The 17,195-nt window shown below is 41.7% G+C and overlaps 1 protein-coding gene across 2 annotated transcripts in view; it reads left to right on the top strand.

Annotated features, from left to right (window-relative positions):
* LOC124149906 (thrombospondin-type laminin G domain and EAR repeat-containing protein-like) overlaps positions 1-16,067 on the top strand; it is a 41,384-nt gene extending 25,317 nt beyond the window's left edge. For both annotated transcript variants that reach the window (XM_046521747.2, XM_046521748.2), the window contains exons 3-9: positions 3,993-4,522; positions 8,669-8,915; positions 9,581-9,813; positions 10,373-10,559; positions 11,302-11,531; positions 13,011-13,198; positions 13,798-16,067. In XM_046521747.2, the coding sequence (XP_046377703.2) occupies positions 3,993-4,522; positions 8,669-8,915; positions 9,581-9,813; positions 10,373-10,559; positions 11,302-11,531; positions 13,011-13,198; positions 13,798-14,056 (1,874 nt within the window). In that variant the 3' untranslated portion in view covers positions 14,057-16,067. The remainder of the gene's footprint in view (positions 1-3,992; positions 4,523-8,668; positions 8,916-9,580; positions 9,814-10,372; positions 10,560-11,301; positions 11,532-13,010; positions 13,199-13,797) is intronic.
* Positions 16,068-17,195: the final 1,128 nt, after the last annotated feature.

Here is a 17,195-nt window from a genome sequence, read left to right as displayed (position 1 = left end):
GCTATATACACAACAGTTTATAACATACATGTATATCCTCGCTATATACACAATAGTTTATAACATATATGTATATCCTCGCTATATACACAACAGTTTATAACATACATGTATATCCTCGCTATATACACAACAGTTTATAACATGCATCTATATCCTCGCTATAAACACAACAGTTTATAACATACATGTATATCCTCGGTATATACACAATAGTTTATAACATACATGTATATCCTCGCTATATACACAATAGTTTATAACATATATGTATATCCTCGCTATATACACAACAGTTTATAACATACATGTATACCCTCGCTATATACACAACAGTTTATAACATGCAAGTATATCCTCGCTATATACACAACAGCTTATAACATGCAAGTATATCCTCGCTATATACACAACAGTTTATAACATACATGTATACCCTCGCTATATACACAATAGTTTATAACATGCAAGTATATCCTCGCTATATACACAACAGTTTATAACATGCAAGTATATCCTCGCTATATACACAACAGTTTATAACATACAAGTATATCCTCGCTATATACACAACAGTTTATAACATGCATGTATATCCTCGCTATATACACAACAGTTTATAACATACATGTATAACCTCGCTATACACACAATAGTTTATAACATATATGTATATCATCGCTATATACACAGCAGTTTATAACATACATGTATATCCTCGCTCTGTATACAGTAGTTTATACCACACATCTATACCCTCGCTATATACACAGCAGTTTATAACATGCATTTATATCCTCGCTCTATATACAGCAGTTTATAACATACACTGATATCCTCACTCTATATACAACAGTTTATAACATACACTGATATCCTCACTCCATATACAACAGTTTAAAACATACATTTATATCCTCGCTCTGTATGCAAATGTTAATAACACACATTTATATTCTCGCTCTGTATACAACAGTTTATAACATACATATATCCTCTCTATATACAGCAGTTTATAACATACACTGATATCCTCGCTCTATATACAACAGTTTATAACATACATTTATATCCTCGCTATATACACAGCAGTTTATAACATACATTTATATCCTCGCTATATACACAACAGTTTATAACATACATGTATAACCTCGCTATATACACAATAGTTTATAACATATATGTATATCATCGCTATATACACAGCAGTTTATAACATACATGTATATCCTCGCTCTGTATACAGTAGTTTATACCACACATCTATACCCTCGCTATATACACAGCAGTTCATAACATACATTTATATCCTCGCTCTATATACAGCAGTTTATAACATACATGTATATCCTCGCTCTATATACAACAGTTTATAACATACACTGATATCCTCACTCCATATACAACAGTTTATAACATACATTTATATCCTAGCTCTGTATACAAATGTTAATAACACACATTTATATTCTCGCTCTGTATACAACAGTTTATAACATACATATATCCTCTCTATAAACAGCAGTTTATAACATACACTGATATCCTCGCTCTATATACAACAGTTTATAACATACATTTATATCCTCGCTATATACACAGCAGTTTAGAACATACATTAATATCCTCGCTATATACACAGCTTTTTATAACATACATGTATATCCTCGCTATATACAGCAGTTTATAACATACACTGATATCCTCGCTCTATATACAACAGTTTATGACATACATTTATATCCTCTCTCTATATACAGCAGTTTATAACATGCATTGATATCCTCGCTCTGTATACAGCAGTTTATAACATACTTTGATATCCTCTCTCTGTATACAACAGTTTATAACACATATATCCTCGTTCTATATACAGCAGTTTATAACATATATATCCTCTCTATATGTACAGCAGTTAATGACATACATTGATATCCTCGCTTTATATACAACAGTTTATAACATACGTTTATATAATCGCTCTCCCTCTCTCTCTCTCTCTCTCTCTCTCTCTATATATATATATATATATATATATATCAGTTTATAACATACATTGATACCCTCGCTTTATATACAACAGTTTATAACATACATTTAAATCCTCTCTATATACAGCAGTTTATAACATACATTAATATCCTCGCTCTGTATACAGCAGTTTATAACATACATTTTTATCCTCTCCCTGTATATAGCAGTTTATAAAATACATTAACAACCTCGGTCTGTATACAGCAGTTTATAACATACATTAATATCCTCGCTCTATATACAGCAGTTTATAACATACATTTAAATCCTCTCCCTGTATATAGCAGTTTATAAAATACATTAACAACCTCGGTCTGTATACAGCAGTTTATAACATACATTTAAATCCTCTCCCTGTATATAGCAGTTTATAAAATACATTAACAACCTCGGTCTGTATACAGCAGTTTATAACATACATTTAAATCCTCTCCCTGTATATAGCAGTTTATAAAATACATTAACAACCTCGGTCTGTATACAGCAGTTTATAACATACATTAATATCCTCGCTCTATATACAGCAGTTTATAACATACATTTTTATCCTCTCCCTGTATATAGCAGTTTATAAAATACATTAACAACCTCGGTCTGTATACAGCAGTTTATAACATACATTAATATCCTCGCTCTATATACAGCAGTTTATAACATACATTTAAATCCTCTCTCTGTACCTGAGGCAACTTACTTCCTAACGTACCAGGAACGCTTGTGACGAGGGGGTCCTGAGATAGACATATCACCGTTTAATCTACCCTGATTTATCGATAACACACCCTCAGCTATGCGAATCACCCAAGACTACAGCTCATCTGCGTGAGATTAACCTAACTACCTAGTATATCAAATTCGCTGATTTGTCTGAATTTCTATTCAGCCAAGTTCTCAGTTGTTAATAAGAACAGAGCCTTTGACTTGCAGTATATCACCCGTTTAAGACGCTTACATTAGCATGTAAGCCCTGGTTCTGTCCGTGGTGTGTTGAGATTAATATCATGGAAGCCCATCGCCGCAATCTGTGATCACATAAAGCGACTTGCAAAGCTGAGATTCCTTGAAGTTCGGTCTTTGATGGTCTGTGGCTGACAAAGGTTACCGTTAGATCCCCACGAGGATTCTTGTAACGCTGTGTGGAGACTTCGCGACGCGACTGTCACGACTATTGTGTTGAGTCACTTCTCTTCACAGTTACGCACGAGCTCTCGACGACGTCAGTTATCGAGCCTTGGTGATCCAAGCTGACAGGCCTAGCTTCCTGTTGCAGGTTACTTTGATTGATAAAATATTCAATTTGTATGTTTTTCTTCCAACATGAATGAATCTGTAAGATTATAGTGGGCGTTGGGAACACTGCGCATTCTCTTCCTTCCCTTAAAGGCGCACTAAGCCCCCCTGTAGTGCTCGCTTAGATCTTGTCGTTGTTATTAAATCCATGTGTCAAATTAATACATTTCTCCCTTAGGTTACTTAATAAGTGCCAGATTGATATTCACTGTACATCTTAAGTGCGCAGGCACAATTAGGTGGTAAATAAATGGAATGAACGTTACTGGGACTATCTGATGTCCCCAACCTCGTGTACTTTAATGAAAAGTCTATGTCAAACATAGTTGTAACGCTTTCGAGTGAGTGAGTGAGTGAGTGAGTGAGTTGGGTTTACTTCCGCTTTCAGTGCTCCACTTGTATCCCATGTTGTTAGTATCATGTGTGAGTGAGTAAATAAGAAAACGTACAACTGTATGTATAACAAATTCTGGTTTATTGCACTAGCGCCGCGATGATAGACCATGTTTCTTACTTCAGCGACACCGAGACTCGAACCCACCATCAACCGACGCTGCAATTACTTTGTTTCTAAGAAGTAGAACCTTTTATATCTGAGTGTCTGACCAAGAATTCTAAAAACGAGAAATATTTGTGACAGTAGCTTTCTCCCCCTTCTGTTTCAGACTTAGTCCCCCTGGATCTCCTGAAAGAGGCTGTTCCAACACTTGATCACATCCCCCCTGGTGTCAGTGTAGTGTACGTCGCGAGCAGCCACACCCACGCATTCCAGTTCACGACTGAAGCCAACCGACTGGAATTCAAAGCCAACAAGATTTTTAAACGATGTGAATATTTTCCCGAGGAGTTTTCAATATTTATCGTGCTAAAACATACACAGAGACGGAAAAGACAGGAATGTTTGTTTTCCCTCGTGGATGACAGAACAAACAAAATTATTATATCAGTGAAACTCACGAAAGTTGCAATAGTGTTTCAATATGATGACAAAACGTTTCGTTTTAAAACGAACATATTCTCAGGTGATAAATGGCACACACTTGGATTCAGCATGGCGGGTGATACTGTCGTCATGACAACGGATTGCAGGAACCGGCGTCAAAGACAGGTGCGCCGGGCGTTCCCAGAATTCCTTCCAATGACAAACACTTCCTTCATTATTGGTGGATGTAAACGAAAAAGGACACTTTTTCAAGTAAGGATACGTAATTAATACATATTATTCCATATTTATTTCACTCGTCATTTGTTTTAGGATCGTGTATAACGTAAGCGCAATTTATTTTGTGAGATAGGTGATATATATTGTACAAAACCAGAATTAAATTATTTGGTGTTCTTTTAAATAACTAAGGACACCACAAATGCAAATAATTCCCCGATTGCGTGCGTGCATCTAGGACTAGTTAATTTGTAATAAAAGATTCACACCTCTTTCTCTATTTTTTCTCTCAACGCTTTTATAGACTGCCTTGACATAACGACACAGCAGTTGGTTTTTGTTTCATATTTCGACCGAATCATAATACGAGCGGAATCCAAGCTGTGTAGAACAGAACAGAAGCCAGCTATTTGTATGACAAACAACACAGAAGCTACTTATTTGTATGGCGAACAGCACAGAAGCCAGCTATTTGTATGGCGAACACAACAGAAGCCAGCTATTTGTATGGCGAACAGAACAGAAGCAAGCTATCTGTATGGCGAACAGAATAGAAGCAAGCTATTTGTATGGCGAACAGCACAGAAGCCAGCTATTTATATGGCGAACAGCACAGAAGCCGGCTATTTGTATGGCGAACAGCAAGGAAGCCAGCTATTTGTATGGCGAACAGCACAGAAGCCAGCTATTTGTATGGCGAACAGAATAGAAGCCAGCTATTTGTATGGCGAACAGAACAGAAGCAAGCTATCTGTATGGCGAACAGAATAGAAGCAAGCTATTTGTATGGCGAACAGCACAGAAGCCAGCTATTTATATGGCGAACAGCACAGAAGCCGGCTATTTGTATGGCGAACAGCAAGGAAGCCAGCTATTTGTATTCCGAACAGAATAGAAGCCAGCTATTTGTATGGCGAACAGAATAGAAGCCAGCTATTTGTATACCGAACAGAATAGAAGCCAGCTATTTGTATGGCAAACAGAACAGAAGTCAGCTATTTGTATGGCGAACAGCAAGGAAGCCAGCTATTTGTATACCGAACAGAATAGAAGCCAGCTATTTGTATGGCGAACAGAATAGAAGCCAGCTATTTGTATGGCGAACAGCACAGAAGCCAGCTATTTGTATGGCGAACACAACAGAAGCCAGCTATTTGTATGGCGAACAGCACAGAAGCAAGCTATCTGTATGGCGAACAGAATAGAAGCAAGCTATTTGTATGGCGAACAGCACAGAAGCCAGCTATTTGTATGGCGAACACAACATAAGCCAGCTATTTGTATGGCGAACAGCACAGAAGCAAGCTATCTGTATGGCGAACAGAATAGAAGCAAGCTATTTGTATGGCGAACAGCACAGAAGCCAGCTATTTGTATGGCGAACAGCACAGAAGCAAGCTATCTGTATGGCGAACAGAATAGAAGCCAGCTATTTGTATGGCGAACAGCACAGAAGCCAGCTATTTGTATGGCGAACAGCATAGAAGCCAGCTATTTGTATGGCGAACAGAACAGAAGTCATCTTTTTGTATGGCGAACAGAGCAAAAGTCAGCTATTTGTATGGCGAACAGCACAGACGTCAGCTATTTGTATGGCGAACAGCACAGAAGTCAGCTGTTTGTATGGCGAACAGAACAGAAGCCAGCTATTTGTATGGCGAACAGCACAGAAGTCAGCTATTTGTATGGCGAACAGCACAGAAGCCAGCTATTTATATGGCGAACAGCGCAGTCAGCTATTTGTATGGTGAACAGCACTGAAGCCAGCTATTTGTATGGCGAACAGCACAGAAGCCAGCTATTTGTATGGCGAACAGAATAGAAGCCAGCTATTTGTAGGGCGAACAGCAAGGAAGCCAGCTATTTGTATGGCGAACATTGGCAAGCTATCGGTATGGCGAACGGAATAGAAGCAATCTATATGTATGTCGAACACAACAGAACCAATCTATCTTATGTCGAACACAGCAGAATCAAGCCTTTTGTATGTCGAACAGAATAGAAGCAAGCTATATGTATGGCGAATAGAACAGAAGATGCTACCTGAATGGCAAACGGAATAGAAGCAATCTATCCTTATGGCGCTCAAATAGCAGCGTATATGTTCTCGGTACGCTCAACACCAACCTTCAGTCTGCCACGGAAAGTGACACTGGGGTAGATGGAAGCACGACGGTGGAGACTTCAGAGGAGGGTGACGACCCTGCAGTGCCCGTGGGCCGTCCGGGGCACATACTCCCCCCCCCCCCCCCCCCCCCCCCCCCCCCCCCCGGGGCTTCCTTTGAGGTAGTGGGATGTGTGAACACTCTAACTTGTAATTTCACGGCTTTCGAATACTGTGAACCTTGTTTAGACGCGGTGTTGCTCAATAGACATCATGTATCGGGACACCTTAAAGAACATCTGATTTAGATCACGGATAAGGCTGCTCGCGGCGCATCACGAGGTGTTGACGAAAGTGATTACTTTTTATACAATGTTTAAAGTGTGCATTTTCATAACTGACAAAACCTGGATGCTGCAGAACATTAGGTCACAGCTTGAGGCACAGTGGTTGTATTTTGGAATTGTATAGTGTCACTATCGTTGGATCGCGATGGCTTCTCCGTCTCCTAGACAGACTTACATTGACTCATGCAATAACATCAGATGATGCAGACTTGTGAAATGGAACTTTGCTTATGCGGACTAATCCGTTGTAAGTAGGTCTGACTTTACACGTGAAACGTATCTTTCCGAGATATATCTTTGATGTGTGGAAGCAAAACATTTCCAGGTTCATCTGATGGCGTGATCCTTAACAAAGGAGGTAAATGTCATGTTAATGACAATGGTGCTTATGTGTACGTACATTTATAGCCTACAGACATAATCACAGGACCCGTAGAATAGGTCTTCAGCAACCCATGCTTGCCGTAAAAAGCGACTATGCTTGTCGTAAAAGGTGACTAACGGGATCGGGTGGTCAGGCTCGCTGACTTGGGTTATGCATGTCATCGATCCCAATTTGCGTGGATCGATTCTCATGATATCAACCACTGGATTGTCTGGTCCAGACTCGATTATTTACAGACCGCCGTCATATAGTTGGAATATTGATGAGTGCGGCGTTAAACAACCAACCAACCAACCAACACAATGACAGACAGTGGTACTTTTATTATATACATTAGTTTTCAGAAGTTGAGAAAAAGTGATATTTTCATTGCAGTCAACATATCAATTGATATTTCACTGCAGTGAACATAACACTTGATATTTCACTGCTGTTGATTTAACACTTGATCTTTCACTGCTGTGAACATAACACTTTGACGGAACTATTGTCATACAAGAGTGACCTCCCCTCAAATTGTCTCCCTTTTTCGTAAGTGTCTGGTCCGTTCACAAACTGTTGACCTCATTTTTCGTTCGTTCCACATTGACAAGGCAAAATAATGACAGATGTTCATTTATATGGAGTTTATATTGCTTCTTGTCGTTTGTTATTCTCTTGAAAATGTTTCGTTATAAACTGTAAAATTATCATTTAAGTCGTCAATCGAGACTGTTCGTTTCGCAAAGCGTTTTTTTATTTATTTGACTGGTGTGTATTCTTTCCCTTCCAACAGCGATCTCGTAGCTTTTAGGAAATCTTTTTTCAGTTGAGATTGTATGTAATCATATCTACATGTATGAAACAGAATGCTCGTGACCTTAAATAGTTTTTGTTACTTTTGCTTTTCATTTTTTAAGATTTTTCAAACACGAAACTACTTTTTCAGTCGTAAATACAAAGGGTGGTGAACCGTCCTGTGTGTGATGTAGGGATAATTTACGTTTCAAGGTTTTACGTTTGTAATGAAACGATTTAACGTTCCAGCACCAACTACACAAAAGGTATATAATAAATAGGATATTCGCCACTCGTGAAAATATCTCCTTTTCCCAGTCACTTGATGAGAGAAACATGATATTTCACCATTATATAGCGTAGTGCAAGCAAAATGACAGTGGTGCTTCCTCTATATACGTACATTTATAGCGTAGAAAAAAACAATATTAACTCACTTATTTAAAAAAATATGAAAGGATAAAACATGGGGCGATTCTAAAGTTCAATCAACTTTTCTTTCAGGTATTAGTCCACAATCCGCCATTAAACTAGTTCTTCATAAATACATTTCATCTCGCCACCAGGGCTACCTCAAAGACTTGATCCTCGTCCCCGGGGCTGACGCCGTGGCCAAAGTGTGTCCCCCCAAACGACACCGCAGGATGGACAACACAGTAACGACGTTCCCACACGCATACGAACAGTCGCCATTTTGGCCCCAGAGGGTGCAGTGCTCGTGGAGTGACGTTGGCAACCTCGCTTTCGATGTATATTCTGACAAGGTCAAGGTCTGTGTCAATGGAATATGGAAGGAAGTGAACATTCAAACGGGTGAGGTTGTAGTTAAGCTGGTCAGATGTACGGTAGTGACGATAAAGCAGCATACCCCAAGAATGTGTGACAGATCTATACATTATTAATTGATCAATATCTGAACAACGCAGTTTCTGACACTTATCGAATAGTTCATTGATGAACTACTCGACTACTGACAACAAATTTCGCTGAAAATGTATTTGTGACGGAAACGATGGCATTTAATTGAATTTTGTTGTTTGTATAGCGTCACTGTAATTCCCATTAAAGAGTCAAAGTGTATATGAATATTCGCCTTGCATCTACTGTACGAGGGTACATTTACAGCGGCCGATGTATACCCCTGATTTTCCCTCACTCACTCAGTCACTCACTCTCTCACGGTGACAGCTGTATGTTGCTATGATTACCGTGACATCTGTATGTTGCTATGATTACCGTGACACCTATATGTTGCTGTATGATTACCGTGACTCCTGCATGTTGTTGATTATCGTGACACCTATATATTGCTGTATGATTACCGTGACATCTGTACGATTATCGTGACACCTGTATGTTGTAGTATGATTACCGTGACTCCTGTATGTTGCTGTTTGATTATGGTGACACCTATATGTTGCTGTATGATTACCGTGACATCTGCACGATTATCGTGACACATGCATGTTGCTCTCCAGGTAAGAAGAAGCTGGATTACTTTGAGGCCTACCACGACGTTCAGACGCCGGCCGCTTCCATCGACGTGGAGGTGTTCACGCTACTGGGGGAGGGGCTGTTCGCCGTGTTCGCCGGGCAGGCGGGGGAGGGGGACTCTGCGTTGTTCAAGTGGGTGGAGAATCAGTTCACCTTCTACCAGAAGCTGGAGACTGAGGCGGCACAGAGTTGGTGCCACTTCACTATCAAGAATCAAGTAAGGGCAGACAACTCATTTCAGTTTTTAAATATTCTCTTATTGGAGGGAATAGGCCAATCCTAGTACTGACTCTGTGACAACCATTGCCACCTGATAAATATTTAGCTGGACAAGAATGCAAAATGTAACAACATCGCTAAAGAGGGTTGACTCATTGATCCGTAATTTCGAAGCAAAGAATATTCCAATTGTCTGATTTTACATGAAGTGGGTCGAGTTGTCTCTGCAAAATGGTCTGCCGCTCTGGGTACAGTTCAGATATGGAGTACAATCCAAGTCCCCAAAAGGACCAGAACTCTCTGGTGTTGCTGGGCTGTTCATGATAAAACCACATAACTATCAAGAGCGGATCCAGCATTTTTAAAACGGAGGGTTCCAAACTTTCAAAATCCTCTCAGATAATTTTACTGCCTACATTTGATTTTCAGGGAGGGGATAGCTGACACCCCTCCCCCGCCGACCTTTTGCTGAGTAATATCTCAATGCGTGCATGGGGTCGACCGCTGCATGTTTTTCTAGGGCAATCCAGTGCGTGACGTATTTATTTCATTTTCAGTTTTTCCTTGCAGTAGCCAATTACGGCAGTTCCCCCGACCAGGCGTCCAACTCCACCGTGTACCGCTGGCACAAGAAGAGGAAGAAGTTTAAGCCGTACCAGACCTTCGTCACGTGGACGGCACGCGACTTTGAATACTTTAAGATTGACGGCCAACACTACCTCGCCGTCGCTAACCACGCACAAGGTCGGTGGAGTTGCCAAGCACGCTGGGTAGTTTTAGGGGAATGTCTTCAAGAACATCACGATATTCGGTTGTTTTTATAATTACGTGTGTATGATAATGTGTGACGGGTAAGGACAAACTAATAATTGATACGCTTGCCTCCTAACTTATAATATGACAAGTGTGTCCTTGTAATATGAGGGAACGATTGTTTTTGCTAGAAGCTAGAGTTTTGAGACCGCCTCCGTGGTCTAGTGGTACAGCGTCTGTCCGGAGAGGGGGAGGCCGGGGTTTCGATCCCCGGCCACGTCATTCCAAAACACGTTACCCTGCCTGTGCTCGGCATCCGTCCGGACTAGTACCAGCAGCCACACACACACACACACGTGTATGCACGTCGCTTTATAAGTGCAATAATCTTGGACGCGACGTTAAACCCCATTTCCGCTCACCTCATCTAAAGCTTTGAAAGACGTGCTACCGGGGGAGCTGGGGACCGCCGTTAAAAGCTTGTTTAATGGGTTATCACATTGACGTCGCTTTTCTTAAGAGGCTACTAACGGTACTTGATGCGTGTCACCGTATCCCATTTGCTTAGACCGATTCTCATGAATCACTGGATTGTCTGGTTCAGACTTAATTATTCACAGACCGCCGTCATATCGCTGTGATATTTGCTGAGTGCGGCGTTAAACAATGAGCAAACAAAACCATTGACGTCGTTGACTTCAATCCGTCAGTAACGTCCTGCGCTTCTCTACAGGCGACAACACCATGGTCGACTCTGTCATCTACAAGTGGGACTTCAGTCAACGTAATTTCACAGAGTTCCAGTCAATTATGACGGTCGGGGCTTACGACTGGACGCATTTCGTTGTCAACGACTTCCACTTCATCGCTATCGCCAACGCCTTCAACGGCCTCACCACCCTCATCGACTCTGTCATCTACTTTTGGCAAAACGACCGCTTCGTTCAGTTCCAGACGATGGAGGTATGGAGTCTCGAGTGGGGTTAGGATGGGTAGTGCTGGGTACTGCTGGGTAGTGCAGGGTAGTGCTTGGTAGTGCTGGGTAGTGCAGGGTAGTGCTGGGTACTGCTGGGTAGTGCAGGGTAGTGCTGGGTAGTGGAAGGTGATTGTCTTTATCCATCATTAGATGGACATTTTACGTTCGCTTCAACCAGGTCTATTAATTTTGCTCTAAAGGGGCAGTGACTCGGGGGAACTCGGACATAACTTAAATCTCCAATTATTGTAAGAGATTTTAGTTAAGATAAGATGCATGTAAACGATTGCTAGGCGCCTGACCCGTAACCCGTTTTGTGTTTGTTGGTAACATGGAATGACTGGCCACAGCACGCTGACCTCTAATTCTGACAGTTTCCAGGATGTCAATAGCCCGGACGCTGCGTCGCTAGTTCATACACAAACAATGAATGAAATCAAATACATCACAAGCGTGTTATAAACACTGACAGTAATAATGGTACACAGAGATTAATCGACCTTCCTTAATTGTCTCTAAATTAGGAATGCCACCTACGCACGTGTGTGGCGCTACTGCGTGAGGCACGTGCAAACTTAGGATGTGTTTTAGTGTTCCGTTTTACAGGCACAAACGTTCTTGCATAGGGTAAGTGAGTGAGTAAGTGAGGTTTTACGCCGCTTTTAGCAATAGTCCAGTAATACCACGGCGGGGGATAACAGAAATGGGCTGCACACATTGTACCCATGTGGGAATCGAACCCTGGTCTTCGGCGTGACGAGTGAACGCTTTTACCACTAGGCTACCCAACCGCCCTTCTTGCATGGATTGTTTGTCATCAACACTTATCTTTGTTCTAATACTTGGCATGCACATTTATGTTTCATTATCCCTACTACTGTAATGTAAGGTTGGACTAAGGTGAGGATTCTCCTGCAAACCTGACGACAGAGGACATTTTCTTTAGATATACATCCACTGATGCTTGAGAGGAGGGGAGTGTCGCATTCATATTGAGTCGCATGCTTGGCTAGGGGCCAGTGGTCGCATTCTTTTAGAGACGCATTAATTTCACGATTTACAGTATTTATGAGGAGTGTATTATCAGTATTTTTAAAAAGATGAATTTTCTGTAATTCAGTAGCATCTGATATGATTTGAACTATCTCTAAGGTTGAACTCGTCTTTGATATTTACCATTTTGAAACACGAGCTCGAGCTACGACAGATTTCGGTAATCTTCCACGAGGGGCTTTCAACGTTAATTCACGAAGGACTGATCACCCGAGTTCCGTTGAAAAAAATGTTGACAAAACTTCATATAAAGTCTTCTGTTGCGTGAAGAACAATGATAGACAACACCTTCAATTAGCTGCCACAATGGGTCTCTTCACATTTATAGCCATCTTAGCAAACAAAGACCCCCAGGCTTGCTCTAGCCATCACCGATTTGTCAGAGAGAACCTATAACTCCCCCATGTCTACAGACTAACGGTGCCACAGACTGGGAGTTCTTCAGCATCGACGGCGACCACTTCCTGGCTGTAGCCAACGCTTACAACTACGGTCCCCAGAACTACAAAGACGTGGATACATTCTACACTAACTCCACCATCTACAAACTAAACAGGCAGAAGAGAGTGTTCGAGAAGTTCCAGATAGTCCCCACATACAGGTGCGTGTATATATGTCCTGTCTCGTGATAGTCCCCACATACAGGTGCGTGTATATATGTCCTGTCTCGTGATAGTCCCACATACAGGTGCGTGTATATATGTCCTGTCTCGTGATAGTCCCCACATACAGGTGCGTGTATATAAGTCCTGTCTCGTGATAGTCCCACATACAGGTGCGTGTATATATGTCCTGTCTCGTGATAGTACCACATACAGGTGCGTGTATATATGTCCCGTTTAGTGATAGTTCCCACATACAGGTGCGTGTATATATGTCCTGTCTCGTGATAGTACCACATACAGGTGCGTGTATATATGTCCCGTTTAGTGATAAATCCCACATACAGGTGCGTGTATATATGTCCTGTCTCGTGATAGTACCACATACAGGTGCGTGTATATATGTCCCGTTTAGTGATAAATCCCACATACAGGTGCGTGTATATATGTCCTGTCTCGTGAAAGTCCCACATACAGGTGCGTGTATATATGTCCTGTCTCGTGAAAGTCCCACATACAGGTGCGTGTATATATGTCCTCTTCCAACATAAAGGTGTGTAAATATTTGTCCTATGTTAGTGCATATTCTGTGTTTCAGTGCAATAGACTGGGAGTATGTCCGGGTGGGCGGCGACCATTTCTTGGTGGTGTCTAACGCCCAGAACGGGGGCGAGGGCGAGGAGTTGGCGAGCGTGGTGTACAGATGGCAGGGGCTGGACAGATTCGTCCCCGTACACAGGCTGAAGACGCTGCCGTCGGCCGACTGGGAGACGTTCACCCAGGGGGAGGACATCTATCTCATATACGCTAATGCAAAGGAATCTACCTCACAGATCATCAAGGCCAAGTTCACGTAGTCATGAATATTCATGAACAGAAGTATCAAAACAAGAGCAACTGTACTGCGACTCATTTGCTGGAAGGGTCAAAGTGACTAAGAGTTACGCTGCAACTGATTTACAAATAACTCAAACTGCGTCACATTCCATTCTTCAAGTTCTACATGTCAACTATTCGTTACAATAATTGTTCACCACACAAACTGATCACCACATAAACTGTTCGACACATCAACCGTTCACCACATGAACTGATCATCCCATAATCTGCTCACCACATAAGCTGTTTGACACATAAACTGTTCACCACATAATCTGTTCGACACATCAACTGATAACCACATTAGCTGTTCGACACATGAACTGTTCGACACATAAACTTATCTCCTCATGAACTGTTCGACACATAAACTTATCTCCTCATGAACTGATCACCACATGAGCTGTTCGACACATAAACTGTTCACCACATAATCTGTTCGACACATCAACTGATAACCACATTAGCTGTTCGACACATCAACTGTTCGACACATAAACGTATCTCCTCATGAACTGATCACCACATTAGCTGTTCGACAAATATACTGTTTAACGCATAAACTGTTCACCACATAACCTGATATCAACATAAGCTGTTGGACAAATAAACTGTTCGACACATCAACTGTTCACCACTTAACTATACGACGCATAAACTGTTCACCTCATTACCTGATCACCACATAAGCTGTTCACAACATCAACTGTTCGACACATAAACTATTCACTACATAAACTGTTCGACACATAAACTGTTCACCACATAAACTTTCGACAAATAAGCTGTTCACCACATCAATTGTTCGAAACATCACATAAACTGATCACCACATGAACTGATCACCACATAAGCTGTTCGACACATCAACTGTTCTACAGTTAACTTATCACCACATTAGCTGTTCGAAAAATAAGCTGTTCACCACATCAGTTGTTCGACACATCACATAAACTGATCACCACATGAACTGATCACCACATAAGCTGTTCGACACATCAACTGTTCGACACATTAACTGATCACCACATAAACTGATCACCATATAGGCTGTTCGACACATCAACTGTTCAATGCATTAACCTTTCCTATTATCAAGTGCCCGTTGTATAGACGGTTCAACGTATCAATAGTTCTATGTTTGAACTGCCAAATGCCTCAACTGTGCGCTGCATCAACAATGCCCCACTGCATCAACTGTGCGCTGCATCAACAATGCCCCGCTGCATCAACTGTGCGCTGCATCAACAATGCCCCGCTGCATCAACTGTGCGCTGCATCAACAATGCCCCGCTGCATCAACTGTGCGCTGCATCAACAATGCCCCGCTGCATCATCTGTGCGCTGCATCAACCATGCCCCGCTGCATCAACTGTGCGCTGCATCAACAATGCCCCGCTGCATCAACTATGACCCGCTGCATCAACCATGCCCCGCTGCATCAACTGTGCGCTGCATCAACCATGCCCCGCCGCATCGTGTGGCATTGTGACCATTGCAATTCCAACACAGCGTGCACATGTATCCCGTTGTTGAAACAAAGACAGTCGCCAACCTCCCTTGTTGAGGCTAGAGATGCTAGAACAGAGAAATACACATTCCAACTGTGACATAACACTATGTATATGATATCATGTGATATATATTTCAATGTTATCTGTTTAATATATCCTCCTCGGATCTAGTGCTGATAATCATGTTATTCACGGCGTAATGCTATCGTGACGTTTACACTTTATTCTATATGTTTATTTATGTTTCCCCCTACCTTGTACCGAGTGGGGGGGAATGTGTGGCATATACAGTCCACTGTCTCTACGGTCAGTGTCAGACAAGTCTCTCCTACTGTTCATGGCGTCCCCAGTTTATACGTCCCCATAGAATGACCTGTTATTTATGACACGGGCGTATCACGCCTGTCCTTTGATTGATGTTGATTGTCTGTATGTGTATCTGTGTAGTAAGTAAATAAAGAAAGATTGTGTGATTCATCTGCATTGCATAGAAATTAGAAAACTCCACCCCTTCGTTGACAACACGCGCCGTTCCAGTTGATGGCCATCAGTCACGTGACACATGGAGGACAGTCGACAGACTATTTTTGACCAATTGTCTCCATCAGAATATGTTCTTCCATCTATGACAATGGTCCCTAGCAAAACAGTTCCGCTGGTGAAACACTCCTTAAATGTTAAATGTGACATTCAGTTTATTTTCCAATATGGGTGAAGACAAATACAATATGGCCGCTTCGGAAGAACACCGTATATGTTACTATTCAACAAGGCTTATGAGTGCCAAAGAATTCATATTGAGTGATAATTGAGACAATAAGGCAGTAACGGTATTTTACAGCCGCATCGGTAAGTGTGGTACGGCGCCTTCGGTAACTGTTTGCGATATTACTTGTCTTAATGATATATACTCGTCAAATAAAGAAACGCATAACCACATTTTACGGTGTTTGAAGTAACACAAGTTTACACTACATCTGAACACATGACCAGTGTTATTAGTGTAAACAGGACAACAGTAGACACGTGTAAAACATCAAGACATTACATGAAAACTGGCAAAGGTTTAGGACACGCGAACAGGTACTGCCTGGGACATCTTGTTCATAAACGAAAGGAGAAATCGGATCCAACTCGTCACATATGTGCTCTATCAGGCTCAGATCTGGCGTTTAGTAGTCACGGAAGGGCCTTACATTGATGCTGCGGTTACACGTGCTGTGTGCGGTCCAGCCTGTCCTGCTGCAACCAGGGGATCAGGTGAGGGGCACCAAAACATGTAGAAAGCGATCGCAGCGCTTAAGTTCCATACCTTGATGCAGATTTACAACAGTCGTAGCTAAGGTGATCGTAGCCCCCATACCTTGACATAGACCTACGACACTCGTATTTAAAGTGATCGCAAGTCCCATACCTTGACAGAGACCTTCGACACTCATAGCTAGAGTGATCGCAAGTCCCATACCTTGACAGAGACCTACGAAACTCATAGCTAAAGTGATCGCAAGTCCCATAACTTGACAGAGACCTACGACACTCGTAGCTAAAGTGATCGCAAGTCCAATACCTTGACAGAGACCTACGACACTCGTAGCTAAAGTGA

This window comes from Haliotis rufescens, unplaced genomic scaffold (assembly GCF_023055435.1).
Source record: "Haliotis rufescens isolate VD_foot unplaced genomic scaffold, xgHalRufe1.0.p SCAF_4, whole genome shotgun sequence".
Taxonomy (NCBI): domain Eukaryota; kingdom Metazoa; phylum Mollusca; class Gastropoda; order Lepetellida; family Haliotidae; genus Haliotis; species Haliotis rufescens.
This window is presented reverse-complemented; position numbering and strand designations above follow the sequence as displayed.